The sequence below is a fragment of the Atractosteus spatula genome, chromosome 2 (genome assembly GCF_055471065.1).
Source record: "Atractosteus spatula isolate fAtrSpa1 chromosome 2, fAtrSpa1.hap1, whole genome shotgun sequence".
NCBI classification, from domain to species: Eukaryota; Metazoa; Chordata; class Actinopteri; order Semionotiformes; family Lepisosteidae; genus Atractosteus; species Atractosteus spatula.
Genome location: NC_142707.1, coordinates 28,704,913 through 28,732,797, shown reverse-complemented (window position 1 = coordinate 28,732,797; position 27,885 = coordinate 28,704,913). Strand labels below are relative to the sequence as shown.

The 27,885-nt window shown below is 35.9% G+C and overlaps 1 protein-coding gene across 9 annotated transcripts in view; it reads left to right on the top strand.

The window, feature by feature from the left end:
* The first annotated feature begins 4,304 nt into the window (after positions 1 to 4,304).
* LOC148839504 (syntaxin-binding protein 5) overlaps positions 4,305 to 27,885 on the top strand; it is a 203,080-nt gene continuing 179,499 nt past the window's right edge. For all 9 annotated transcript variants that reach the window (XM_088927892.1, XM_088927876.1, XM_088927847.1 and 6 more), the window contains exons 1-2: positions 4,305 to 4,806; positions 7,456 to 7,553. In XM_088927892.1, coding sequence (XP_088784018.1) covers positions 4,669 to 4,806; positions 7,456 to 7,553 — 236 coding nt within the window. In that variant the 5' untranslated portion in view covers positions 4,305 to 4,668. The remainder of the gene's footprint in view (positions 4,807 to 7,455; positions 7,554 to 27,885) is intronic.

Here is a 27,885-nt window from a genome sequence, read left to right as displayed (position 1 = left end):
AGTGATGGGGACACTCTACTGTAAATAGGCGCCGTCATTCAGATGAGACGTAAAACTGAGGTCCTGACTCTCTGTGATCATTAAAAATCCCAGGGCGTTTCTCGAAAAGTGTAGGGGTGTAACCCCGGCGTCCTGGCCAAATTTCCCATTGGCCCTTACCAATCATGGCCTCCTAATAATCCCCATCTATGAATTGGCTTCATCACTCTGCTCTCCTCCCCACTGATAGCTGATGTGTGGTGAGCGTTCTGGCGCACTATGGCTGCCGTCGCATCATCCAGGTGGATGCTGCACATTGGTGGTGGTGGAGGGGAGTCCCCATTACCTGTAAAGCGCTTTGAGGGGAGTGTCCAGAAAAAGCGCTATATAAGTGTAAGCAATTATTATTATTAATTATTAATTATAACAATTTTCAGGAGCAAGTGCCACATGCTTGTTTGAAATTTTAAGAAGTATTTTGCTTCATAAAATATTCCACAAATATTCCCTGAAGAAGCTAAATGGCTTCTTAGTTAACATTCTGAAGATGCTACCACCACTGTAACAAACAATTAAATTGTGCAGCATTTTGTAACTTTTGTCATTATTATGAATGCACAGTGTGGTACCTGAAGCCTCAAAGTGGCTATGGTGTTGTGAATTGGGGAGTTGCTGAAATGTATTGAACTGTTTTTGACTTGTAAAAGGAGGCTGTTCTAGAAGGAGGATTTAGTTGGAATCCGTTGCTCTATATGGTTTTCTTCTATAAATAAATGGCTCCCAAAAACTGATCGTGGCACAAAAACCGCAACCTAAAGTGAGTCGTATTGGGAAATACTAGATGGGCCATGAAACAGAAGGCTGCATTATGTTTTACCCATTCAAATCTATTGAAATCTATTAACTTAATTCACTGAATTCAGTATTGCATTTTGAGGTGGTGATCCCTGATGGCCTGTAAGGCCAACATCATATGTCCATAAGTATAAGGAGACTGGGTATGACCTGTTTAAATACCTGCTCTTTAGCAGAATCGCAGCAAATTATTAAACAGGTGTTGAATCACCAGCTAGGATTGGAATTTTTTCCAACTCTTAGTTTTTTAAACTCTACTTCAGACAGATTTTGGAAGTACAAAGAATGATTGGTTGGAAAGTTTGCTGCACAAGGTACATGCCTCTTTTCTCAATTAACAAAAAAATACATGATAAAAAGTGGATTAAAAATCAACAGCTGTGTATAGAAATATATATGCCAAGTGCTATCTGTTCCTGGTTTTAAAGGCACTTCCATTTAGTTTCCCCTTGTCGCCTCTTGTTCATGTTTCATTGTTCATTCAGAAGAAATGTTCTGGGTTGACTTTGGGATTTTGCATACTTGTATAAAGTCCCCTTGTAATCTTTTCTGTTCAAGACTAAAAAGGTTCATTTCAGTAATCTACAATTACTTGGTTCAGTTTTCTCACTCCTTTTGCTTATGTGTAGTACATTAGCAATTCTCCAGTCTATGGGGACTGTTGGAAGAGCTTCTGAATGAGCTGGGTCAATTGCAATTTGGCGTTTCAGAAAAGCTATAATGTAACACATACAGGTGACTAACACAATATATGGCAAGATAGCCTTACTATACTTTATTTCTCGTCCACCTAACATTCAGCAGTGGGTCTCTAACTCATTTTGTTCTTGAACTCAAATACGGTGTGGCCTTTCTTTGACCTAGAATATTTTCCACTGAGAAATATGGGAATACACCTAGAAATCAGTTTAGCATTTGCCCTATACCATTGATTCCTGCATTACCCTCCTGTGGATGTGAAGGGCCAGCTGATAAGTTCACCCTTGCCATAGGCCAGAATTTATTTTTTAAAATGTTGGTTTTGTGAAAGATAATTTTCTGTGGAGGGCAGGATGAGTCATTCCTTTTGAAAGTGGCTGGGTATGACTAGCAAATCTCTCAGTGTTCTTTGAAAGGGCACTACAGGGAATGTTGTACTAGCCTTCTACAGTGACTGAGAAAGCCTGTACTACAGCAGGGAGCAGAGGGACACAGGTGTGCAAATGCATAAGAAATTCAATAGGTGTATTAACCATAATACAGAATTGTGTATATTGTGTAAAGTGAAATAATACTGGTGAAATAAAATAGTGCATTTTTTAAATGCATTTTGAAAAGTATTTTCCATAATTGGAGTAGCAGTGTTGTGGTGGGTGTGTGCTGCTTCCACATAGCCCTGAGGATCTGGGTTCAATTCTCTTGTTTTTGGGTGGGTTACCTCTGGATCTTTCCATTACCCGAAGACCTCCTGGAAGGTTGAAATGTAACACTACCTTTTGCATTTTTGCACATCTTCCTTGTGAGTGAGTGTCTGGAGCAGCTCTGCTACAGTGCCAATGTTAGTTTGGGATAAGGTTCAGGTGAGGATGATGTATAGATTTTCCATAATATATTAGGAAGTGATGATCTCTTTCAGTGCATTTACACTTTCATGAACTTTTGGCAATTTTTAAGTGGCTTTTCAGATCTGTTTTTATTTAGTATTTGTACATGTGAACAATGCTAGAACCTACAGTAGCTGTAAACAGACCGTTAGGACCTCAGAGACAGTGGTCATCAAGATCAGTAGCATGATGGCTTTTGAAATCGCTGTTTTTAAGAACAGGATTACGAGGCTGCATACAGTAATTTCTGTAGCTGCTTGTTACCACTGGCACATTCGGACGCCTTTTTAATAACACAGAAATTTTATAAAGCACCTGACAACGTTATGGTGAGGTTCCACCACTGATTTCATTTTTGAAAAAGCTTTGAGGACAAACACATATAGTACTTTTTTTCTAGGTAGGTAGGCAATTTCAAATCCGAATGAAGAGAAGCATTTTCAGTGCTTATCTTGGTCGCTGGTCTGGTTTACTGCATGTCTGAGACGATGGCTGTAAAAAAGTGGTTAACCAGGAGCTAAAGGAAATGGCATGTGACTATGAGAAAAGGGGCTGAACTGATACAGTGAATACAAAGCCAAGAAGAAGAGTAAACTAATGAAGTCAGTGAAAGTACGGATGAGCCTGCTACTATCTGTTTTTCCTCATCCCCCATGTTCTTTGAAAAGCATTTTTAAAGCTTCTTACCAGATTTGATTTGTTCTAAAAAATATTTTGTCAGAACAGCCACTATAGGTTTATACTGTCAAATTCAGCGTCATGTTTTGGTTCTTCAATTAGTCTTGAGAATGTGATCCCATTCACTCCATTATTAGTCCTCCAACCTTTAAAGCCTATCTATAAACCATTAACATCGGAAGCAGAAATAACTTATCAAAAACAGTAGATGTGTATACCTGTATACAGGTATATAACCTGGACTATGTTGTTGTAGGTATTTCTGCCCTTTTCTCTTAACAAGTAACTACTGTCTTTATGTGAACTGTTCATTGTTGTCTGGTTAATAATCACATTTATAACAGTTTCATTGCTAATAGCAGTGTTTGTTTCCCTTGAATTCTACAAAGTTTTAGATTATGTTTTTTGCTGTTTATTTCCACGATGACCTTCTCACTGTGGTAAACACTTTACTTGATTTTTGTTTAAATCACACACTATTTTGTGTTTTCCAATTGGATCTGAAGTCCACAAATTGTGCCCCAAAAAGTATCAAAATCATTTACTATAAGAGTTGCTTTCTTTACAACAACAAAACTAACCAATTATATATTTTCTAACCTTCCTAGTATAACGTTCATGCTTGAAGAGCTATATACAAAAGCCTGTTACAGAAACCAATTAATTTGATCATTTCAATAGACAAAATAGAAAGTTTACAATGTGTTTTAGTTTTAGCCGAGAAACCCTAATTTAAACGCCTGACTAAATTAATATTATTTTATATTTGTTACATGATCAACGTCTTGTGCAAGTTTAATGCGCTTGCATTCTTGCATTGTCTATCCTGTATTGGTAAACAGAAAGGGATTAAACGTACAGTACAGGTAGTTACGACAATTCTATGAATAAAGTGTTTTTATTTTACTGCAATGTCTTTAGAAGGCTTTACTAAAGATGTTAGCGTTAGTGACCTTAATAACAGATAATTTTCATGACGCTGGTATTGCAGAAATCTGAGTTTTAAAAGTAAAATAGGTACGGCTAGTAGCTGAAGTTGTACTGCTCCTCTGTGATCTGCTGCACATCCCCTCCCCTTCTGTTTCAGGTGCAATAGAGCACATCCTGCACTAGGACTATTCCACGCGCTTGTGCAGCATACGAGCCCCTCCGACAGCAGGCAGCAGTAGCGACTCTGCTACACATCCGGGTGCTGCTCTGAATGCGCAGGCTCTTCGCCGCAGCTGCGTTTCCGTGTTGGCTGGGGGAAGAGAAGGGGAGCGAAGACAGAACAGCAGACGCAGAAGGAGATAGACGGAGTAAGGGAGGATCGCATCGACACGCCACAGACAAATCAGAAATAAATACTTTTCCAGCAGCTCGTCGGCTTTCAGAATTTGCAAGGTGGCGGTCGCACAATTTGACATGGAGACTGCAGTGACAACACACTCTTAACATGTGAGATGTACAGAATAAAATAGAAGAGAGCGAGTGTGCGTCTGTGTGGCTGTTTCCCCCTTGTCCGTCTAACTGGTGGTTCTGTTTAGCTCATTTTTGTGGTCCATCCTCGTCTCTGTGTTTTTGTGGGGGAAAAATGAAGAAGTTCAACATCAGGAAGGTGTTGGATGGCCTGACGGCGGTCTCATCCTCCTCTTCATCTACTCAACCTGGAAACAGGGAGAATGACTTGATCCAGGAGACTCTCCAATCCGAGCATTTCCAGCTCTGCAAGGTGGGGAATCTGACGTTTTACTCTACTGTGTTAGAACAAATCACTGTGTGGGTACATTTGCATTTCAAAAATCTCTCTCCTTTCAATTTAGCTTTCGGTATCACGCTACCAGGGAAATTAATGTCAAAGCTTTCCGAGGAAATTAATACATTTAACAGCAGTAACTGCGCCGCAAACTACTACGGTGTTACAGCAGTGAAACCGACCCTGCTAGTATACCTGCTATTTAATTCGCCTGAACAGCACACGCAGGATAGCCAGATATTTGACGTGTGCAATTAATGTGAAATTAGTGAAATACACAGTCATGATTAAATAGCTAATCTACACATATAGTCCAGAATGTTTACTAAATTATTACAGTGCAACGTTTACACCCTGACATATAAAAGGATATTGACTGTAACTTTACATAATCGTTGACTGTTGCATTGTCATTGCATTTGGGACTTGAAACGATTAAAGGTTGTAGTTGACTTTCCTTGCCCAACCTGATATAACACAGAAGTCTGCTATGAAATACGAATCTTTAAGTCATGTGGTTGACACATGCCACCACTACTTTCTGGCCTTTGCATTACAAATGACAAATGCATATAAACCCTTTCAAAATTTGAACGAAAACGTATTGTTTTGCCATATTTTAGAGCCTACGGATAAAAGACGACTCCAAATGCAGTCGAAATAGGGCAGTGATTTAAATAGTACTTTTCCTCACTTCATACCCATTGAAAACATTTAAAAGCTTTAATCAAAACGTGTAAAGGAAGGGGAACGTACTCTTTTCACAATACTTCTGACTCATTCACAATTTAAAAAAATCGTATGTAGCTAGTTATTTTTAACGACTATTGGGATTAAGGTGCACACTGGAAAATGGGAGGCTAGTGCACTATGCGGGGACTGTACAGCTGGGTAATACATCCGCATTGTGTGTATTGACACTGAATAGGACGAGCTGTCTTTTTCATTTTTGCATTCAGTTTAACTTTCCTGTACACACCTGCCAAAAGTAAATCTACTCTAAAGAATTCCTGATCTTTATTTACACCTTCATGATTTTGCAGAGTAGACTTTCTCTCGCCCCGTCCTATTCATCGAGCATTTGTAATAATGCAAAACATAACACAATAATACAATGTCAAAAACTGACCATTATTGCATATCATTCCAGACACGTTAGATAAACGTTTTGGGGATATAGTTTCTAACAATCCCCACGTTATTGCACAGGATTTCAGTTGTGGAAAGGTGGTTCAGAGATAAATTTACTCTCAAATAAAACTGTAAGTAGTCGTAATAACAATAACAGGTAATGGTCTAAATGTATTTGCGTGTTTCTTTATAATAGTTTGCAAAATTTAGTGTATAAAAATGTGTGCAAACACCCCCCCCCAAAAAAAACAATATTACAACAACCAGGAATAAAAATGATTAAATTAACGTTTTGTGTTGTTCCTACACTTACATAAAATCTCCAGATACTACAAAATTTATACTAACAAAAACATCACGAAATGTAAGGATTAAAATGGCAAGATGGCCCTTGATGGTTCTAACAGTTAAAAGGAACCGAATGGTAACTCATTTGGGAATGTTGTGTTCCATGTAAGTCTGTTTGCGATATTTTTGATACTGTATTTATAGTCGGGGAAAAACAACAGCAGAAAACTGCATATTAGGGCGATTGATTTTGTTACATAAGAGCGTATTAAATTACCCCATGACAGTATCAACATACGAAGAGTCTGTTGATGACGTTTCTCTCCATGGCAATCATCGGTGAACATAGAGCCGAGGCGGGGGGAGGCGTAGCACATGAATAGATTACAGATGCTGCACATCACTGGTCTAAAGATTAGAGCAAACCTAAATAATTGAGCATAATTATTTTAACAGTCTTGGCACTAATAAAGCAAATAAAAAGGGACGTGCATGAAGGGGCTAAAATGTTTTTAAATGGAAAAGAAGACTCTATACTGGCGAAATCCATGCCTGTAGCACAGTGGTACACAGCCCGCAATGCTCTGACAACACAACACTACTGCAGGAGAGCAGGTGTTTGTTATTGAGAAGAGAATTAATTGCATAATATGCTTTAGTATCTTATCCAGTTTAAAAACAAAATACGCCTCATAAGACGGAGGCCGCAAGTTTAATGTTCCTTTGAAAAACGAACTCAAGCGTTAGGCATTTTGATTCATTTTTAAACGTATTTTATTAAAGCAGGAATGGTTTTGATATTGCTCTCCATGAAAAGTGCTTTCTTTAAAAACTATTTTCACAGCTAACCATATAACTCTGGAATATGTACTTTATACTGTATCTCTGTGTATCCCGAATATACACTAAATCATTTGAAGAACGTGGAGGCAAACTGCATAGAGATTGAAAATATTGCAAAATGTGCTTGAGCCGTTTCTGCTTTAGAAAGCCCTTTTCTCTAACAGTTAATCTTTTCCCCTTAGGGCTTAAGGCTGTCTTTTGTACTTTTGAGATATACAATGAAGTATTCTTGTTTCTTTTTCCAATTTGAATGCATAATGTATGATTTAATTTACAGCAAGCAAAAGGGTTTGAATTAAAAATGGGATTATTCTCTTACCCCTGTGTGTTGTTTTTGTTGTCCCTTTGTAAATGGATCCCCAGACTGTGCGACATGGATTCCCCTATCAACCTTCATCAATGGCATTTGACCCTGTGCAGAAAATCTTGGCCATCGGGACCCAAAATGGAGCTTTGAGGCTGTATCCTTTCCTTTTAAGAGTATTCACAAGTGCCTTTTTTATCTGATTTAAGTGATTTACAGGATGTGATTGCTTCAGATATGAATTACTCACCTCCATTCTATGTCAGGTATGTTTGTTTTAATGCTGTGTTTGTGTGGGTGAGGGGTCGCTGGGTTGTGTGGAACAGAGACAAGTGCCAATGTTCTGGGTGCTTTGAAGCACTGTGATGATGTGAACGTGCCCTGTGATTGCCATGAAGAGAGGGCTCCTCTGTAAAGCTAGACACCACGGGGTGGAGGGCACACTTTCCCATTATTAAAGAAATAACAGTCTGGTTTGGCATAACCACAAGGTGAGGTTCCCAGTACCTACTGTAATTTTTCAGTGACTGTATGTTTAATTGGAATGAAAAATGGTTTACTTTCCATTTTATACCAATGTCTTGCTGGCGTTTTGTTGGAGAGGTGGCAAGTGTTTTGACTTGAAAACCTGTCGTTTTTTTATTACTTGATCTCAAACTGAGGAAGAATAAGTTCAAAGAGTGGTAAAATTATCAGGTGCTGTCAGTATTTTTTCAGTAATAGATGTTAAAAATAAACTGTGCTGTGTAAGTGGTTATGTTTAGTGTATAGATTGCATATCCTGTTGGAATGTTGCTGAAACTGTATTTTGAGTACAAAGTCCTACATAAATGTAATCCAAATAAGCTGTTTAATGTATTATTTAGTTAGGATGGGCGGTCATGGTTGCAAGTGATTTCACTGTGCATAGTAGCTAATTTATGTGAAGTTAAGTTTCTGTTATTTAGGCTTATTGAATGTATAATCCTACTGTTAAGGTATTTGTTTTTCCCCACATTTTGTGTTTTGCAGAGTAAAGGTATATAATGCCAGTTAAGTCACATATGTCTGGTATTTTTGTGTTACGAATGACGCATGTAGGTTTTGTTCTGTCTTGAGACCTGGCAAGTGGCATTTATAAGCCATTTGTGCCCTATTTTAAGGGAATTTTTACGGAAAGTTACTTTCTCAATGAGATTTCTACAGGACAGTCAGTGTGTAAAATCTGAATTTTAAGTCATTTGAGTCACATCATTTGAGTTGTGTGTACGTATTAAATTTGTATGAAACACATTTAGCAAGATATTGTATGGTATCTAAGTCTCAAAATATTTCTTGAGCAACTGATTTCTTGTGAATAATAGTAGCTTTCTTGTGATGCCTAATTTGATAATTGCTTCATAATATTGTGATTTTTTTATCCCTCTCAAATTGTCTGTTTCATCAGAACATTCTTAGAAACATGGAAGGGAGGATTGCAGAAAGTATTTATCCTGCATAACAGCAAGCTTAATAGTAAAAAATTTCAAGGGCTGCCAAGCTAAGCAAGTAGGTTGTGGTCCAACTGCTGCTTTATTTTGGTACTCAGTGTTTTTTCCCATGAAATATACATGAAATCTTTTAGTTTTGTTAATAAAATATAGAGCATAGAGCATACAAGTAAGGTGATCCCCATCTTATGAGTCGCAGCTGTTTTGTTCTGGGTTGTATGGTAGCAGAACATGTCCAGTTAAATTCACCAGCATTCAGTGCAGTTCATGCATGCATGTTGTATGATCATAGTTTGTTTCCTTTTCATTCCTCAAGGACAGTGCTTGTTGGCTCAGAATTGTCAGTAATTGCACTGATATCATGCACCTAGACTTTCTGCAACGTGTGTGAGTGTACAGCTCTTTCAAGCTTTGGTTTCTGTGGGAGCTTGTGGAATGAGCTGAGTTACTTGCAGATCAGGGTGCCTATAATCAAGTCACTAGGTTAAATATAATTTTGCTTGAATGTAATATGCCTTGCCACCTAGTTTATTTGCTGAATATTTTGTGTAAAGGTAAAAAAAATTGGTTTGCTTCTGCATGAAACTTGTATCATTCCATTACCTTGGGTGCTTTGAGGATACTCGTGTTGGCATTTATTCATTCTTGGAGAGAAGTCTGTTACACATGGAGTTTCCTACTGTCTGGACACAGCTGTTTTCCAGCAGGGACGTATGCGGCAGATGACATGCAGATTAGAAGAAATTTAACATGACAAGGATGTGGCAACATTTCTTAGGATATAATTTAGTTGAGGTGAAATGTATAAAGAGGATGGATGACAAGGTATACAGATGGCAGGATTTGTAGCAATGCATGTGGAGACAATGACACAGCTGTGTACTGTTGCTAGATATTAATGGTGGAAAAACACAAATACAACAAATTATGTATTGATATATTCTACTGTATGGAGGCAAAAATACCTAGTGTTATTTTACCAAATATTGCTTTTAATTTTAACACCTTGCTGTTAATTCTGGAAATGAAGTGAGTAGTAGCAGGTGTGTGTACTATTAATATATTGGTTTGTTGTGTGGGATCCATCCAAGATATGCTTTAGTTCCTGAGCAACAAAAAAGTTGATTTAGCTGTAGTATCCTCTGTACTGTGGTGAAAATCTGGGAATAAACTGCTAAAAAATGCAAGAAAATACATAAAGTAGATGTATTATTCAACCTGTAGCTGATTTAGACATAGATTAATTGAAAGAGTGTCCAACCACCCGGTGAGGTTGTTAGCAGTATGGCAAATGCCAAAAAACATTAATTTGATGATTTTTCATTCTGTGCTGTTTGCATTGATGTATTTTTACTTTCCAAAGACCCTTTACAAAGTTTTGAGTTTGAGTCTTTACAATTTACTTTTATTCGTACTTACTGGGGCAGGATTCCTTCACCAATTTGACGAGAAAAAATTGTACATCAAAATGTTAATAAAAAATAAAAGCTGCGAATTAATGACAGCAGAAATATTTGGAACAACATTTTGTCTTCCCATGGGGGGCACCTGTATTTATAAAGTATTTTTATCTAGGTGTCACTGGTGTGGAAAATGTTTTCCATTTTGTATAACAACTGCTTTCTGTTCTGTTGTAGTATCTAATAATCTCACAGTTTTTTGACCAATCTTTTGGTCAAATTATAGTCAGGCCACTGCCCAAGAAGACAGCATAGTAAAGACAGCTGCACAGTTATGTTACAGTACAGTATGTTATGCTATGTATGTTACAGTTTTTGTTTCATAATCACCCTTTTTTTTGTTGGAGGGCTTTCTTTTAAAGAAGTTGTTGACAGCAGTTCTATGAATAACAAACGGGTTACACACTGCACAAGCATTTCATTTATGATTTATTATAACATTCTCAGCATGCAAAGTCATTATTTTTCATTATTGTGGGCTATACAGATGAGGCCTTTTCTAGATCTTAGTATGTTTTTGTAAGCTAATAGAACTATACCAACTGGATGAATAAAGGGTCAGCTTTGGCTTTAACATTTTTTTCTCAGCTTTTACAAAAAAAGAAGTGTGCAACTCCTGAATTTGAAAAGAAGTTAGTTATTCCTGCAATTCCTGTAACTTTCAAGAACAGACATAGATGCAATGTTTGTAGGTGAGGAATATTTTTTCAGTGTGGTCCTAAACTAACCCTTTTAGACTATGCTTTTAGACTATGCAGCATAGGCCAGGATTTTTTCATGTCTGAGGAACATGAGCAAAGCAGCGACAGTGGTCTCAGTGTGCAAGGCTGGAGATTTGGAAAGGCTTTAACCTTTTCACTCCTGCCAGAGGACGACTTGTTTTTCTTTCTGTGCTTATCTTTTGTGGAAATCCGGAACTAGAATTGACAGAGGAAGGAAGTGGTGTAAAGACTACATTTATACAGTGATGAAGAGCGGAAGTTGTGGTTGAGGGCTTTAACAACCCTGAAAGGAAGAATATCATTGCTTATCTATACAGATGGTGCAGCTTTCATCTCACCACCCGAAACTGAACCTTTGTGAGTCAGAGTGGGTTCACAATGTAGATTTTAATTACTTTCATATTTGTTTTCAGATTTTTTTACAAAAATTTTTTAAATGTTTTGCCATTTTTGGTATAAGATATTCAGTGTCAACTTCTGTTCTTAAGGAATGTAATCATTTCTAACATCTTCAGTCCAAGCCCAGATGTTTATGCACAGATTATCTTCATTTACCCAGTGACTCTTGTAAGTGGTCTGTCCCCCTGAAAGGAGTATCAGGGAATTCTCGGATAAAGAGAGATGATTATCTGTGTTAACATATAGTTTATTTAAATGAATAGAAGTGGGTGGGATTTGCATATTAAAAGTATTCACAGTGCTTTATTGACATTTAAACAATCTTTAATGCCAGACAAGTTCTAAACATTAAAATGTAACATTTTCTAACATAATTTTCAATTTCTGCAATGCTTTTTTTATAATTGCCTGGTACATAATGAGATGGACACAATATTAAAGACTCAGCACAAAAGTTATTATTCTTCCAAGGATTATAACCCTAAAATTAATAAGTTTTTTTCTGACCTCGACCATGACCTTTTTTCCTCTTCTTTGGTTTCATTTTGGTAGATGAAAAGCACAAAACATTTAGACTGTACATCATCTGAAAATTTAACATATTGGGTCCAAAAGAATGCAGGGGTGTCCAGAATGTGTGCATGCACAAATACACATATGTGCTTTTTTATTCTGTAATCTACTGTATATTGTGGATTTTGCCTCTCTATTTGTCACCTTACTGTGCACAGTCTATATGCTCAACCATCGACTATTCACACTGTTCACTGTCCCAGTCTTCTGCACCTTGGAAGTTCCTACTATTTATTTGTGATGCAAGTGTGCATCACATGGTAATCCTGCAGATTCCTAATGAGGGGGATTGTAAGTGTGTGGTTATCGAATAGTTTGTTCCACCTATTGCTTGTTGATTGGATAATGAATGTCAGAGCGCTCAGATGTGTGTTATCGCCTGCCATCAAATCAACTGTGTAAAGTCTGTTTCTGTGGAAGCAAGTGAGTTTGCTTCTGCATTCAGATGAAATGATCATCTTGACAGAACAGAGTCCTTTAGATAGTTTAAGACAGAAGGAAAACTGTTCACCAATGTGTGATTTTTATTCTGCTAGGTACATAATGACCTAACTTTTTTGTGCCTGATAATTTGCTGGTAGGGTATCTATTGACTACAAATGAATATATTCATTTTTTTTTGTTATGTTGGAAACAATTCATTGTTTGATTTTAAAATAACAATTAAGTCATATGTTTGTTAAGCTAAAGAGGTGTGGCATATGTATTTTTTTAGAGTACAAAGTGCATCTTTGTTTCTGATTTAACCCTTATATAGGATATTACATTTATATTTTCATATGAACATTACTCTTAATGTGTGGTACATTACTTACAGCAAGTACTTGTTTGGTACTCACACTAAATGTGGATGAGATGGAATCATGTCATGATCTGTGACATATTATAATATGTATAATATTAAAATATTATATTATTTTTATAATGTTGCCCACATTGGAATTGAACAGTTCTGCTTTGGACCTACTGGAAAACACTTAAGATTAAAGTTCAAGGAAGAAAAAAGCTGCGACAGTTAAGCTATGAAAATGAACAGTCCAATTGTTTTTTTCCATGTAACCATTGTTTTAGATTGTAGGCTGGACTTTCTAAATATCTACAAAAAGATGACATTTGCACTTTATTGAAAAGCTCTGTAAAGCTTCCATAGTCACACAAATAAGGAACCTGTGATACTTTGAATTTCTTTAGGGACATGCTTAAGAAGTCCATTTTCTGATAAAATATTGTTGTGACTGATGGAGGCAGTCGAGTTTCAGCAAGGTTTTGCACTTTCCTGTTTGATTTGAACAACGTAAATTGTTTTGTGATATTTACCTTGATGTCCTTGAGCTAGGAAAAAAGTAAACATGGAGGAAGACAGATGATCAAAGTTTGTTCCTAATGGTTTACTCGGGTTAATTAACTTCACTGTAAATCATTAAGACCACCATATTAAAGAATAAATGTTCAGTAGTGACGGGCAGTTCGTAGGGAGGTTATTAAGATATGGAATGGACCATTGATAAATACAAGAGTAAATATACAAAGGAAAGAAAAGGAAAAAAGAGGAGGAAGAAGCAACAGTTCATCATTTCACTCTTAGAATCAGCCTTTTTCCAAGTTATATCAGCTCAGTAATGATTGTTAGATTCTGACCTTTATTATAAGAGAGAGTCTGACTGACTTATTTAAGGAAATTCCTCTTTTCTTTATTGTTGAATCCTTAGGCTAAACACATTTCTTCTATTTTGTTGGAGTATTTTTAGAATAGGGAAATTGGTTCCCATTTATACATGAGCATGTTTTAGAGAGGAGGATTTAGTCCTGGTAGGATTAATTTTTATTAGGATGTTGGATTTTCTCTCTTTGGTCATATTTTATTGTACATTTAGATTTCAGGGTTTGAATTTTGGAAGATTGAGAAAGTAGAACCCTGAATCACTTATTATACATATTTCTAAAGTGTATCTCTTCAGTAGTTATGTAAATTATTATGCCATCATCAGTGTCACCTGTGCCAGAGAATAAAAGGACACATGTGCTACATAACTCTCAGAAATCCCTGGTTTTAGGGGGCTGTAATGAGTTATCTTTATTGTTAAACTAAACAATGGTTAAACTTGTTTTGGAGTTAGGAACTTGTTTATTATTGTGATGGTTTGTTGCCTGTAGGTATTGACGGGAAACACTTAGTGCCCTGTCCATCTCTAACTGACTTTCTGCATCTCCTATTTTGCTCCTATGAATTTCAGGGCTCCCTACATGTTTGTTAATTATGGTCAGCAGATGGATAGTTTAACTTCATCATCTCTTTCCTGATGTTGTGTTACTGTTATTAAGCATCATGTTGAGAAGCATGCCACAAATCTTTTAATACCCCACCCCCACAGCCCTGCATTTTGAAGTGCCTCACAGTGCTGGCAGAATTAGTGGCAATCGGCTTCGTCATCAAAGACTCCTTTGCATCGATCTTTCTACTTGACATAAGAGTGCAGAGATTCTTTCTCTGCTCATTTCTTTCTCTTGGTTCTACTGTCTTAAGATTAGTTCAAGTGTTTAAAATACAGAATTTTACTTTTAAGGAGGCTAACCATCATACATTATCACAAATAGGGAAACATGAAGATTAGTCATGGCTTTCCTAAAACAATGCAAGTTTCGGGACATTTTTGTGTAAAACAATAAATTATGGTAAAAAAATATGCATTAAAAATTCTGGTTATGTATTGATAAGGTCTTCTGTTGACTTGAGAAATATGTTCATTGCTAATTAATAGCTCAGCTGGAATAAAACGTCAATACTGTTTAGACCTTTGAGCACTAGAGTTAAGGGACGTGAAGTTAGAAATAGTTTTAATGCAAAAAAAGCAAAATGAGGGAGAAGAATTAGCCTAAATCTATTAGGACTTATAAGACTGTTTTGGTGTATTTATGTTTCTTAAAAAAAATGTGCCTGACACTCCTGCTGTTAAATTTAAATTACGCAGTAAATTAAGCATCATGGAGGTTGCACAGCAAACAAGTGCTTTGCAGAAATTATGTGTTGGGCTTCATAGAAGTATGCTGTAGTTCTATTTTTGTTAACTGCTCATGTCTCTTAAGAGAAAAGGTTTATTTACTTTAGTTACTTCTTTGGCCTCACTGTATATGTGGACATTTTCCTTAGAAAACAGCCAACATAACTTAGCAAGTGCAGAAATATGAAATATTGGTCCCATGGGTGTGGATTATTTGTGGTCTTCTGGTTGCCATAGATTTGTTAGTAATACTAAACTGTTTTTTTCCCAAATTTAGTTTAATTTAATTATGTGGATTTCTGCTTTTGTATCAGTGATTCCTGCCTTTCTTGGACATTTTTCATCAACCCTAGTTTGAGCTCAGAATCAACATTTTAGTGTTCATTTCCTGTTTTCTGGTGGGAAATCCCATGGTGTACGTGTATTCTAAGATAATGTAAGGAAATGCAAGATCCCCGTCCAAAATGCTTATAATTATGTAGCATTAGTTATGCAAGAGATCATTGCCATATGGTTGCAATGTAGCCAATATTATTGAGCTGCATTAAAAAGGTATTAAATAGGACATTTCAATGTTAAGCATTGTTTTTTTAGACATGGACTCTGATGGTGGTACAAAGGCATAATTACCATACTTTAAAAAGTGGCTGTTATTCCTTCTTTTTGAACTGTGTGCTACATTTTTAACATTTTTTCTACTTTAAAGAGATTTGAAGTGACAGTACAGTAAACACTTTACTGCCTTTTTTTTAAACTTGATTCAGCCATTTTTTTCCAGTTAGACTCTTTACTGTGCTAGGCTTATGCTTATGGCATTAAATGGTCTTGTTTACGTTTAAGTTTGTTGCCTGCTCTGTTTCTGTGTTGTGACTGTACCCAGTCTATATTTCTACTGTCACAGCAAAACTGCTTGTCCTTTCTCCCTCATCTTAGCAAGCTGCCTCTTTTTTTTGGCTTGACTGTACAGTAACAACACAATTCCAAATGATTTTTTTCAAGGTAGTTTACTTATGTTGTTATTTTAATTTAACATTTACTCTCTGCTATCAGGAAGCATGTCATCCATTCTTGGAAAAAAATGCTCTGAGAAACAGTGAGAAAGTAAAAAACCAGTTAATCAATAAGCACTTAAGCATCAATAAATTAGATCGATAAATGTTTTGATTGCCATAGGTTTCATGCTTTTACGTGAAATATAACAGCAATAGTTATCTGTTCTTTTAATGATAACATTTTGCTGATAGCTTGAGGAATATGATTTGGTAATTCATCTGTTTTCTACAGAGCAATCCTTTCTACATTAAGATCAAACACTAGAGAGCGATCACTTTTTCTAGATGTAAAACTAATTGGTCTGCTGTAGCATGCTGGATTTTCTGTCTTTGAAGGGCTGGAAGTACCAAGTTTGAGACAGGGTTATCTGAGGTGCAGGCATCTTTAAACATGAACATCTACCACATGAACATTTCAGCAGATGGACCTAAGGGCATGATTAAGGTAATGATTTCAAGGTGTATCTCATGCTGATACAATTGGACAGTTGTCCGGCATTTGTTGTTCATTCTGTAAACAGCTTCAAAGCATTATCTTGGTAAATGTGGAGCTATTCCTGCCGTTTGTATACTGACTGCCAGATGTTTAAATGATAGTTTTGCAGCAATATTTTGTACTGCAAGGGGAGAATAGAAACCTGCACACGCCTATGACATGGCCACCTGTCTCAGCCATTCATCTCTTGACACACTGCATTCAAGCTCCTCTGTGCCTGACGGGAGAGAAGTGATGCACCTCTTGCTAATATCACTAGAACCAGCATGCTGCTTTGCCATGAAAGCCGAGAAGACCAAGTTAAACTTGTCCTGCCCAGCTGGCTCTGTGCCAGTTGTGCAGAATCCTTGTCAGGGTTGTCCAGTGTTATGACTCATGCACCAAAAAAGCAATGCCTGTGTGCCTTTACTAGTTGAGCTGCAGGGAACCTAATACTGATTTTTAAAAAAAATGCACAGACTCCCAAGTAAAAAATCAAAATCAGTCACTTTTATTAGTCAACAATCAGTGATCAGCATCAGATCTAAAGGGAGTTTGTCAGTTTTTGATTTGTAATTTTTTAAACAGTTTTCACCATTCTTCTTGAAAATCAAAATGGTGCTTCTGAACCAGCAAACAGCAAACCGTTTTGTGAATTCTTAATTAATGGGTTGTATCCAGTGATCTGGCTTTGATCTACTAGGCAGTCCCACCTTATTTCAAAGCTGTGCTCGGAGAAAATAATTCTGAAGTGGCTATTCAAATTCTGGCACACTTGCCAGCAACATTGTTTTGCTATTAGCAGCCCCCTTTAACGACTAACCCCAGGTTGAGCTGCAGCATACTTTTTTACATTGGGTTTGTTGGAAATTGCATTTTAGTCTTGAAAACATAATTTTATAACATATAAGTAGTATGTGCCTACAGCAGGGATTCACAATCCCATTTCTGGAGATCCATACACCTGTAGCTTTGTTATATAGCTGAATCTTTTATCAAAAAGTTACATTCTTTAATTCTTTCAGCTCTTAATCAAGTATTTAAGAAGTGTTTAACTGTTATGGTTCCAAACCTTAAATTTCCAAATAGGAAAAAATCCTTCTTGTTCTTACAAGAGTTCAAACAAATACTTGGTTTTCTGGGAACCCCTGGTCTGGAAAATGAAAATGATAAAATAAACATTTCAGTCTTTTTTGGAGGTAGTTTTTTTTAATGTTACCTAATTGTCATACTTTGCATTTGTGGACATTGGATGTGGTCTTTTTCTCCTTATCCCTCTTGCAGTTTTTCTCACAGTTGAAATAGGCCTTGATTTAGCTGTACAAGATTCATTTCTCTAAAAGGAACATTTCATATAAACAGAGTGAAGAGCATAGTGGCTTTTTAACTTATTACCGTATTGAATATCCAATTTTACATATCCCTCAACTACTTAGGTTTGACATTTTGAACAGGTAATACAATGTTAAGAGATAAATAATATATTTTTATGCAAATTAAATTGAGTGAAAATGAAACAAAAATCTATTAATGACACTGTTGTATTTTGAGTTTTCTAAAATGTTTTTTAGTTTTCAAATACACATTGTTGCTTTAAGTACTTATAGTTCATGGAGGATTCAATCAGCCATTGTAATATTGCTTGGTTTAATTTTAAAGACTTTGATAGCTCACTTGTGCATTACAACTTTCAGCTTTGATTAATCTTTAGTCCTCACTATGTGTGGGGAACCTTACTAAGTCCATACCACTGTGGTTTTGAACACTGAAATGTTCATTAAATCCATCATCAGAAAGAGTTCATAACTATTTAAAGGCACACATTCCCATTACAAATTAATTGTTGTTAGGTTACTTCTGTATCTTATTGTAAGGTTGCTGACCTGGTGTTTTGATGACATCATATAAATGTGAACAATTTCCTTCATAAAAGTGGTTTTGGTGTGGTTTACAGGCCTGCAGGGTCTACCTTAAGTATGTGTTCTGTACTACTATACAGTAGGTGTGCAGAGTGCCTGCAACTCTGGACTTATGAAGCCAAGCTGTAGATTTGAAGTGATAACACATTTTGGTAGTGTCTTAATTCTGTCGGCTTTCAGACAAAGAAGCTAGACTGAAGTGGCTTGTTCTTGATTAGAGGTAACTTTCAGGGATCTCTTTAGTGTGAGGAGGATTTAGGTTGTCTCTGATTCTGACAGATGTCGAACTGCAAATAGCTTACCTCGTGGGAATCAATGGGTGACCTACTGTATAGCAGCTTTTGCTTCTCATCTGAGATGCAGTCTCATCATTTTATCAAATCCCTCTGCCTGTTTTTCTTCTGCTGTCTTATGCATAAATGGTTTACATCTCCAAAGCTTTTAGGTTCATAAATTAGTTGTGTACAGTCAGGGCTTCCTTCCTGCATGTTACACTGAGGCACTGAAGTACTATCTGTATGTAGCTAAATTAGTTGAACTTCTACTTAAATAAGCATTAGAAGAATCTGTACTACTGAATTATTTCAGCATTTAAGTAAAATATACATCTTATTATGCAGTGCATGTTATAGTATAGCCTTCCCTCAGTGATTCAGGGGAAAATGTTTTAGGCATGGATGGGTCAGACTTGGATGTTTTAGAAAATGTTCATGATGCTGATAGGTGGATGGCACTGCCACAAATATCAGGCATGGCACAATGGAAATAAGAAATTTAGAAAGTTTGTACAGGCTTTAGCACTTCTGTGCTTTATTTTCAGCTCTGATCAAATGTATTAACTACCCATTGCTTCATTCAGACAGTTTTCCCTCATAGAGCCTCTTGATGGATGAGACTGTGCAACACAGTTGTCTCAATACCACTTGGCTTAAGTAAACCTACCAAACTGCAAATCATACACTGTGTTCTATTAGTTATTATACAGAATTTTTTTTTTCAAATCCACTGTACCTGCTGTCCAGTGACAAAAGGGCTTTGTAAATGCCAAAATACTTTGCACTTATGGGCAACAGAAGTCAATCAGGGAGTTCATACAAAGAAAATAGTTTCACATTCACAGAAAAAAATCAAAGGATTATACAAAAATTAAAAGTAACATCTATAACTTCTGTGTGGTAATTGAAAACAACAGAAAAATAAAAAAAAACAAGATTGATCTTTTTTTAATTTGGTTAAATTTTATCTTTTGTTTTACTTATTCTTTTGAACAATCGTGTGACAAGTCATGACTATTGTTTAACAACCTTAACATTTTTCAATGAAATATGATTCTCTGTTAATAACAGGCTTTGTATGATGTGTCCAACCTTAAAATGTTGTAGCTTTAAATCAAATATTTTTTGCTCACTAAGAGCATTTACATTTACACCTTTGACCATTGTCATGTGTGCTTCTCTCCTAAAATATATTTTTCCATTGTTACTGATTTCATAATGGTGGCAAATATTCTTTCTGAACTGATATTATCTGTGAACAGGCAATACACTGGGATTGTCTCTCATGTCTCTTGAATTGTTGTCTTTCATTATCTGCTTTTCTCTTTGTATTTGAACTCATGCTGAAACTTACTTCTTATTAAAGCTTAACTTTGAGCAGAAACAAATAACTATTCATTATTTATTTGCCTTGCACCTGCAGATTTGCTATATCAGTGTTTTTTCATTAAAATATGTGTATAACTACAGTTTAAAGGTATGACTTATTTAAGTGTCCCATTGGAATGAGCTGATCTAGTTGGAAGGTTTTTTACAAAATGGTGAGGTTTCAATTCAATTCAAATTTATTTTTATATAGCGCCTTTCACAACAAGGTTGTCCCAAGGCACTTAACAAAGCTGTGTGACCGTACATGACATTACAATACAGAAAGAGAAAAAGCCAGACGACAACGGAGGAGAGGAACCAAAAACTCCTCTGTAAGGAGAAAAAAAACAACCTCTAGGGGTCCGAGGTCAACTGGCTGCCCAACCCCTCTGCAATTCTAAAAAAGTACTAAATGTGGAGTATTAAGTCTTCCATCATGTCCTTCTGTGTGCCAGTATTCCATGCAGTTCTCTGTAGACCAGCAAATCTTCCTAAATGATAGCTGTATTCGTGATGTCACTCTTGGATCCATGTCCAGTTCGGGCACCATCCAGACATGTGGGGAGGAGAATAGGATAGTTTGGTCAGAACAGATGTATCTACCTAGGAGGCCAACACTGAAACACACAATGGCATGTACAGCAGCACCAGCAGCCATAATTATAACAAGCTATGATGTAAAGACAGTCGTGTTCAAAACCTTTATTTTAAAAAATGTTACATCATTTGGATATAGCACCTTGTGTTGTTTTTTGGTTCTGAAAAACAGTAACCACATTTTTACAGCTTTAGTTTGGAAGTAGACTGAATCAGTTTTTAATTAAGGTTTTTTTACATGAAATATTGACAGTGCCTTAAAGAAAGTTTTCAGAGATACTAACTTTTGCCATACTATTTTTAAAAATACCATTACTGCCTCCGGAAGTGTTTGAAAAATATTCAAAGTAAAACGCCTACTTTATGGGGAAAAGGTAAAATATAAATGTTCAACATAAAAATGTTTACTCTTATTATTATATCCCATGCAGCAGTAAAGATTATGCACATGGAAATGTGTCTTATCTTGCAGACAGCAAGTCAGTGCTTCCCAAACAGAACATCCATAGATTCAGAAGGCATCACTTTTGTTCTGGCCTCAGTGAGTGACAATCGGTGACCCTTGTATTTTGTTGAAGAGGTATGGTAGCCGATATTTGTTTCCAAGACCAGTTATGATTTGCTTCTACTGAGCTCCAAATTAATTAATTGAATCGGATCTAAATTGTATAAAAATTATCAGTGTTTATGCTAAGAAGCAATTTTGTTGATTGTAATAAAGCAGTTACAATGAAAGATCTTTTTTATACAGAATGGAATAGCAAACCAAAAACTGATCCAAACCAGTTTCTTTGCTTTGAGTTCTGTTATGACAAATATGTTCACACCTGAAGACAAATTTCAGCATGTCAGTCCTGCGAGACAAATTTCAGTATTGCAGTCCTGCAAGACAGGTCCCACCTACATAGTAAAGGAATAAAATAAAAATGTTAATCTAGTTGACAGTTTTGACCTATTCCCTACACAGCATAAATTATACATCTACAGTATAAAGGCTTCTGTCGCATTTTATTTTGAAAGTTTCTTTGACCTTATAAGTGGTCATGTTTTTATGAAGAAATTTAAGATATTTTTCTGAGGTTTCTTTATTAAGAGGGGTTTTTAAATTGCGAGACAGATGCTGTGGAAAGTAAAGGTGTCTGTATCCAGCTGTATTTGTCAGTAGTAATGCTAGTACTGTATTTAAACATGCTGTGCAATTAAGTGCTGATAGACTGACTAGACTACGTAATTCTACAAGCTAGAATTTACTGTTCAATAGAAAGAGTAATTAAGACCCTGAGAATATATCTTGTGGTCTTTTTAAAGTAGAGGAGAATAGGGAACATGTTAAAAATTGGGGAATGGAATTAACAATAATACTATTTTTCTGTGATTATATAATATTATGTAACAAATTGGTAAACAACAAGAAATGCTTTTGCTTCTAAGAGAATAACAAAAGATGTTAAGGACTTTCAAGTTTAAGTAGCATTTTAGAGGTAAGTATTGAAGGTGAATCTCTGCATTGCCCTTAACTCAGTGTTCGTTGGTTACAACAGGCCTGTCAGAAATGAAGAATGATTCATATTACACAGTGTACATAGGGTGTTTCATTCTCCCCAATGTTTAATTTTAGTGCCGAGTGGGTAAAATGTTCCTGGCAAATCTTTCTATTGACAGGCATGTCTAGGTTCTTGTTGTCGACCTTAAATGACCTTGAAAGACTGATTCTCAGTTGAGGGCAAATACGTTTTCAATTTTGGTACAGTACGTAAATGAGTGCGTTAAAGTTGCAGATCTCATGTAGTTTTGGGTTATATACAGTACAGTATATACATATATACATGTGTATACAGTACATATACAAAAATACATGTGTAGTTCAGTCACTTTCATCTGATAACCTGAATTATTTTAAAATTTTATTTGTGAGGTGTCTCAATCATGGTGGATTTTTTATTTAAAAAATTAAAGTACTGTACCTATTTTTGGTTCGGATTGTTTTCAAGGATGCACACAACTGCCCTGTTGCGTTTTCCTTTAACAATGGCTTGTTTGCTTGTGATCTGTTCAACAAGGGAGGTATGTTTTCTGTTTGGTCTTTACAGGCTATAAATTCTAATGTCATAAAGGTTAATGATGGACCAGTACAAGAGCAAGGAATTTCAGAGAGCACTTTGTTTTTGCAGTGTTTGGCTTCATCATAAGCTTTTTTACTATGCTATAGTGTTTTATCCATTCCCAGTAGAATATTGTTGACTAGCTTGTGGACAGTGGGTATGACTGTATGAATGAATATACAGTATGGCCAACTTCCCCTTCAGGATTACAGTATAAAAGCCTGCAATGAACAACTTTAAATATTCTTCAGTTTTATTTACTACATGATCATTTTTAAGCTATGTTGGGAGAGTTCTGTGAATGTTGGGATAGTTGCTACAGAATCTTCTTGCTACAGAAGGGATATGAGACACATTGAGAAGGTGTTTTGGTGAACAATAGGGATGTCTATCAAGAGCACATTGGGGGATGGGAGCTATGCCAGAATAGTGTGTAGAGTTAATGAGAATATTAAGAAAATGGCCTCATTGCGTTGCGTTAGTGGAGAAGAAAATCGAAGTTATTGTTTGTACTTCATAATGTGGTCAAGGCCCAGTCATTCAGACTCGCATGTCACTTCAGTGTACTGTCAAAGCCTTTTCTTGACAGGAGTTCTGCCTTCAGAGACAGGCAGTTGTATTAAAGCCACCTCACCCAGACAAGGTTTCCCAGCCTTCAGACTCTTTCATTTCTGTACTGTGGCTCTAATATTTGTGACTGCGAGGGCATGTGACTGGTAATCTCTGGGAGGGACAGCCACTGAAAACGTCAGGTTATTGCAAATGTCTATACTGGACTTTAGTGTACCATACTGTGAAAGTTTTTTTTATTATTTTATAAATGTTCTTGAGGTTTTAAAATGCATTTTTTCAGACACACTCTATGTGTGTGTCACTGAGCCTGTAGTTTCATCATACTGCACAGAACCATTGTGAAACAGATAATCTTTTGAAGATTTAAAAATCTTTGAACAGTAATCCATACGAACGTCAGAGGTGGAGAGAGTTCTCTGTGCCAAATATGCAGTTACACCGGAATTCATGTCTTCTAGTGAGCATGGTGTTGCAGGTAATAAGTAGGTTTTCATAGACCAATTCCACAATCGTTAGTTTTTTACAAAACTAAGAAACCTTTTTTGTTTTTTTTCTGTGTTCAATGTGTAAAACTGGATTTACTTATTTATTATTCTGTTGGGCTTTTCAGATGAAGTCAAAAGCCTAACTTGTGCATTTCATTTCAAATGAACATGAATGTGAAACCTATTGTTACATGACGATATTACCATGTTGCCAACAATTTCTAGTGGCTGATTACTTTCAAGTAAGACGCCATATACAGTAGGTCATATAGGCTTAAGCCACGGCTGGGAATTTCAAAGACAAACTTTGGCTAAGGTGGACCAAGAGTCCCTTTTTCCCCATCTAAGATTTCCATTAGATGAGCACTACAAAGATTTAACCAGAGAGAAATTTTAATGAACACTGATAAATCTGTTATTGTGGAATTCAGTATTTTTTGATGCATGTTTTATTAAATTCAATGGTATGAGAGAAATGAAAATTCATTTGTTAATAAGTATATTTTCTTTTCACAGCATTTTGTGTAGGTATGTTCTGTAAATGTTGCAAAATTATTTGCAACTGGGATTGAGTGCAACACATTTATTCAATTTAGTATTTAGTACTTAATATGTATTTAATTTAAGACTTGTGTTGCTTAATTGCTTGCTCTTCCTTTAACACTTACTATCATTTAGTTTGTGATATACTGTAACCTTATTTTGACCTCATGTCTCCTATAATGAAAGATCCCGCTCAACCACATTCTGTACTTCCTTTTTTGCTTTTTTGGCAATTTCCTGCTTTTCATGAATGTTACTAGTGGGAGGAGAATATCTGAACCTTTTATATATGAATGAAAGCTAAAATTATAAAACTTTTGCATGCAAATTGTGCATATCCAGCTGGAAGCATTCTTTACAACTCCAGACAACAATTATCTAGAAAGCATACATGCAGTATTTAAAATCAATATGTTTTTTTAGGTTACAATTGCAATTTTAGTCAAATAACCAATTTATGTTTGTTTTAATCATTTTAACTGACACTATTTTGTTAAAAAGTTCAGATTTTGTGCATTTAGTTTCCTCCAGTGTGCTATTAAATTGGGATTTTGAGCTTATTTAATGGTTTTAAAGCAAAGCTATTGAAGCACCACTGATGGAAATATTAAGAGTGTGACTCAACAGTGATACCACCTTTGTCTATGCACATTACACCTACAGCTGTAGCCCATGTATTCTGCCTGTAACAAAGTGGCCTGCTCTCATTAGTTACCTTTATGTTCTGAAGATTTTAAGATTTGTTCATCCATATACAAAGATATAATTGTAATTATTTTACAAAGCCAGCTTCCTTATTTTTGAATTCAGTGGTATTTTACCTCCTGGATTTTATTTTTTTTGGTTAAGGACTGTGTTTTTTGTTCATCTGAAACACTACAGCTTTCTGTATGTGTGAAGCAGCACAATCTCATGGAAGAGGGAAGTGGTAAGAGGTGTGACTGCAAGGGTATTAAAATGTAGTTTTCAACTCCTCACCTACCCAGTACTCACAAACCCTCACCCCACTTTCTTACACACCACCTGGCCTTAATCTGGAACCAAACAAATGATAAGTAAATTTGTCTGCAGATTGCAGTGTGGTTGTTAGGAACACATTGTTAGGAACATGTGAATGATCCTATAAACCACTGTGCCCTGAAGAACTTGCAGTGAATGGATTAATTGGTGGCGTCCTTCCAAAGTTCATTGAACAGGTTGGATTCTGCTTTGTAAGTTAAAAAAAAAGAATGTTTTTTCTTAGGTGCTCTTATCTACTTTTTTGTTGAGTATGATTGAGTTAACAAACTGTAGCCTCTATAAAGGAGAGCTAAGAAAGTTGCACATATATTTTTTAGTGAAAAGATTCAGGATATCCATATTGTATTACTATATATCCTAATATGGTCTTAATAACATCAATAGAAGGATGTTCATAATAACACTTCTTCAGCATGCTATACTAAGCATTGTTGTGGCTAAAAAGTATGAATTGTCTTTTTGCAAAAACTTTTCAATCTGAAATTCTTAACTTGGAAGATAAAAACAGTGATTACTGTGAAAATAACTGAAAACAAAAAGCCTTCAGAATTTAAAACAATGAACAGAAAACTGACAAGAAACTTTCAAGACTGGTCAGTTATTGTTTAACTTTACTTTTTGTGGTTTTTGTATTATCTGGAACATTATCATGGTTCTTGTAGAGGTAAGTGTATTTGAAAAAAGGGAAAGCTGTGTTTCCACTGCACTAAGGGCACTTTGATGAATGAGATACATAATTTTGGGGGATTTATTTAGCACCTGGAAGAAAATGTTCTTTATTTTTGGCATTTCATCATTTTTATTGGTTTCACTCATCTGCAGTGTGCATAACTAGCACAACTATAGCATAACTATAAATTACTGGTAAGCTCTTGTGAGTGCATTGCCATATCACTAGGATGGGTTAAGAATGCTTTTTTTTTGCTACAGTAGATATGAATTCCAATTTTGATGCATTTTGCTGTCCTCGGCAATGAATGTGTATTTTGAATGAGAAAAAAAAAACCTTTACTCTGTGCTCTTCTGGGATTGTAGTGAAATCCTTAGGGAATCGTACAGTGAAGTGTTTGTGAGGTTTTGTTTTTCTAACAGAGCAGGCTAATCAAACTGTCAGTGTGTTTTTATGTGCTGAGAATATGAGACTGCTCAGTACCTGGAAGGCTGATGTCTGGGAAAGGAGTTTAGAGGGCTTGTGTTTTTGGAGATGCTCTGTCAAGGTAATCTTAGTATGCGTTACTGTGACATATCCAAAAAGCAAATCCAAAATAAGCTTGTTGGTTCTCTGAATGGAGAGGCATTTATGAATAGACACCAGATTTTTCAGCACAGGCTGTGTGCTCTTGCTTAGAGATGTGATTGGGACCAGGGTATGAGGAGGTTACGGTTACCATGTTAATTTTAGTCTTTGGATTAAACTGTCATCATATGATAATGCTCTCATGTTCAGTAATAAGTAGTAATGATATATTGATGATTATTTAACTGGAGGGCTTTGGATTGTTGGACACAGAAGTAGTTTGTATAATATTCTGGAAAGATCAAATACTATTTCTAATGCTTCAGAAGGTTATGGCTTGATTATTTCCAATAATATTGTCTTTTTTGTCTAAATGCACATAGTATCTACATCTGCTCTAATAAAGTCATTGGTACTTAATCCATTTTCTATTCTGAATTAGTTTTATCCTTGATTGCCTGTTTTTACTTAGTAAAGAAATCATGACTTGCACATAACAGAGTGCTTTCCAGATAAAATGGTATTTGTTCTGAATTTTTCAGTTATCAAAAGTGTTCCTCTCATTTCAAATAGTATTGAGGTTTCCATCATTTAAAACATCTGTTTAATCAGTCACGAGGGAAGGTGTTGAGTGTCCATGTTTTTTTAATACATTGATGTATAGTGCCTAAAGGGCTTAGTTTTTCTACAGTTCAGTCAGGAAGAATATACACTCAAAGGATAAAAAAACAACAAAATCACCATTTTCTGTGGAGATTTAATGAGATTGTATTGCCATTGATCTTCTACTAACCATCCGTTATTCATCCTGGAGCTTAATAAATTCTGAAATCCCCTGGAGAGAATGATGTGACCTACATAACCTTTAAGTGCTTAATCTGGTCTCATACATCACCTTTTTTAACCCAAAAAGACTTTGCAGTTTGCTGATACAGAGATTCCATGTTCATTGATAAACACTTTTTATTCTTTCATAATATGGTACTTTGGTTTCACAGTAATGATAGAAATACTGTTGTTTGTATTCCCAGTAATAATTCATGGTAATTGAATACAGCGATCTGTTATAATGTCATGTGACATTTGCTCTGGTTTTGCTGTTCATTCCAAACAGAAGTGTAATTTTATCCTCTGATATACCCTTTTTTAGCAAGTGATTATAAGTCATATTATGTATCATTGTGTGTAATGTACAACAACAGTGCTATTATTAGATACGTG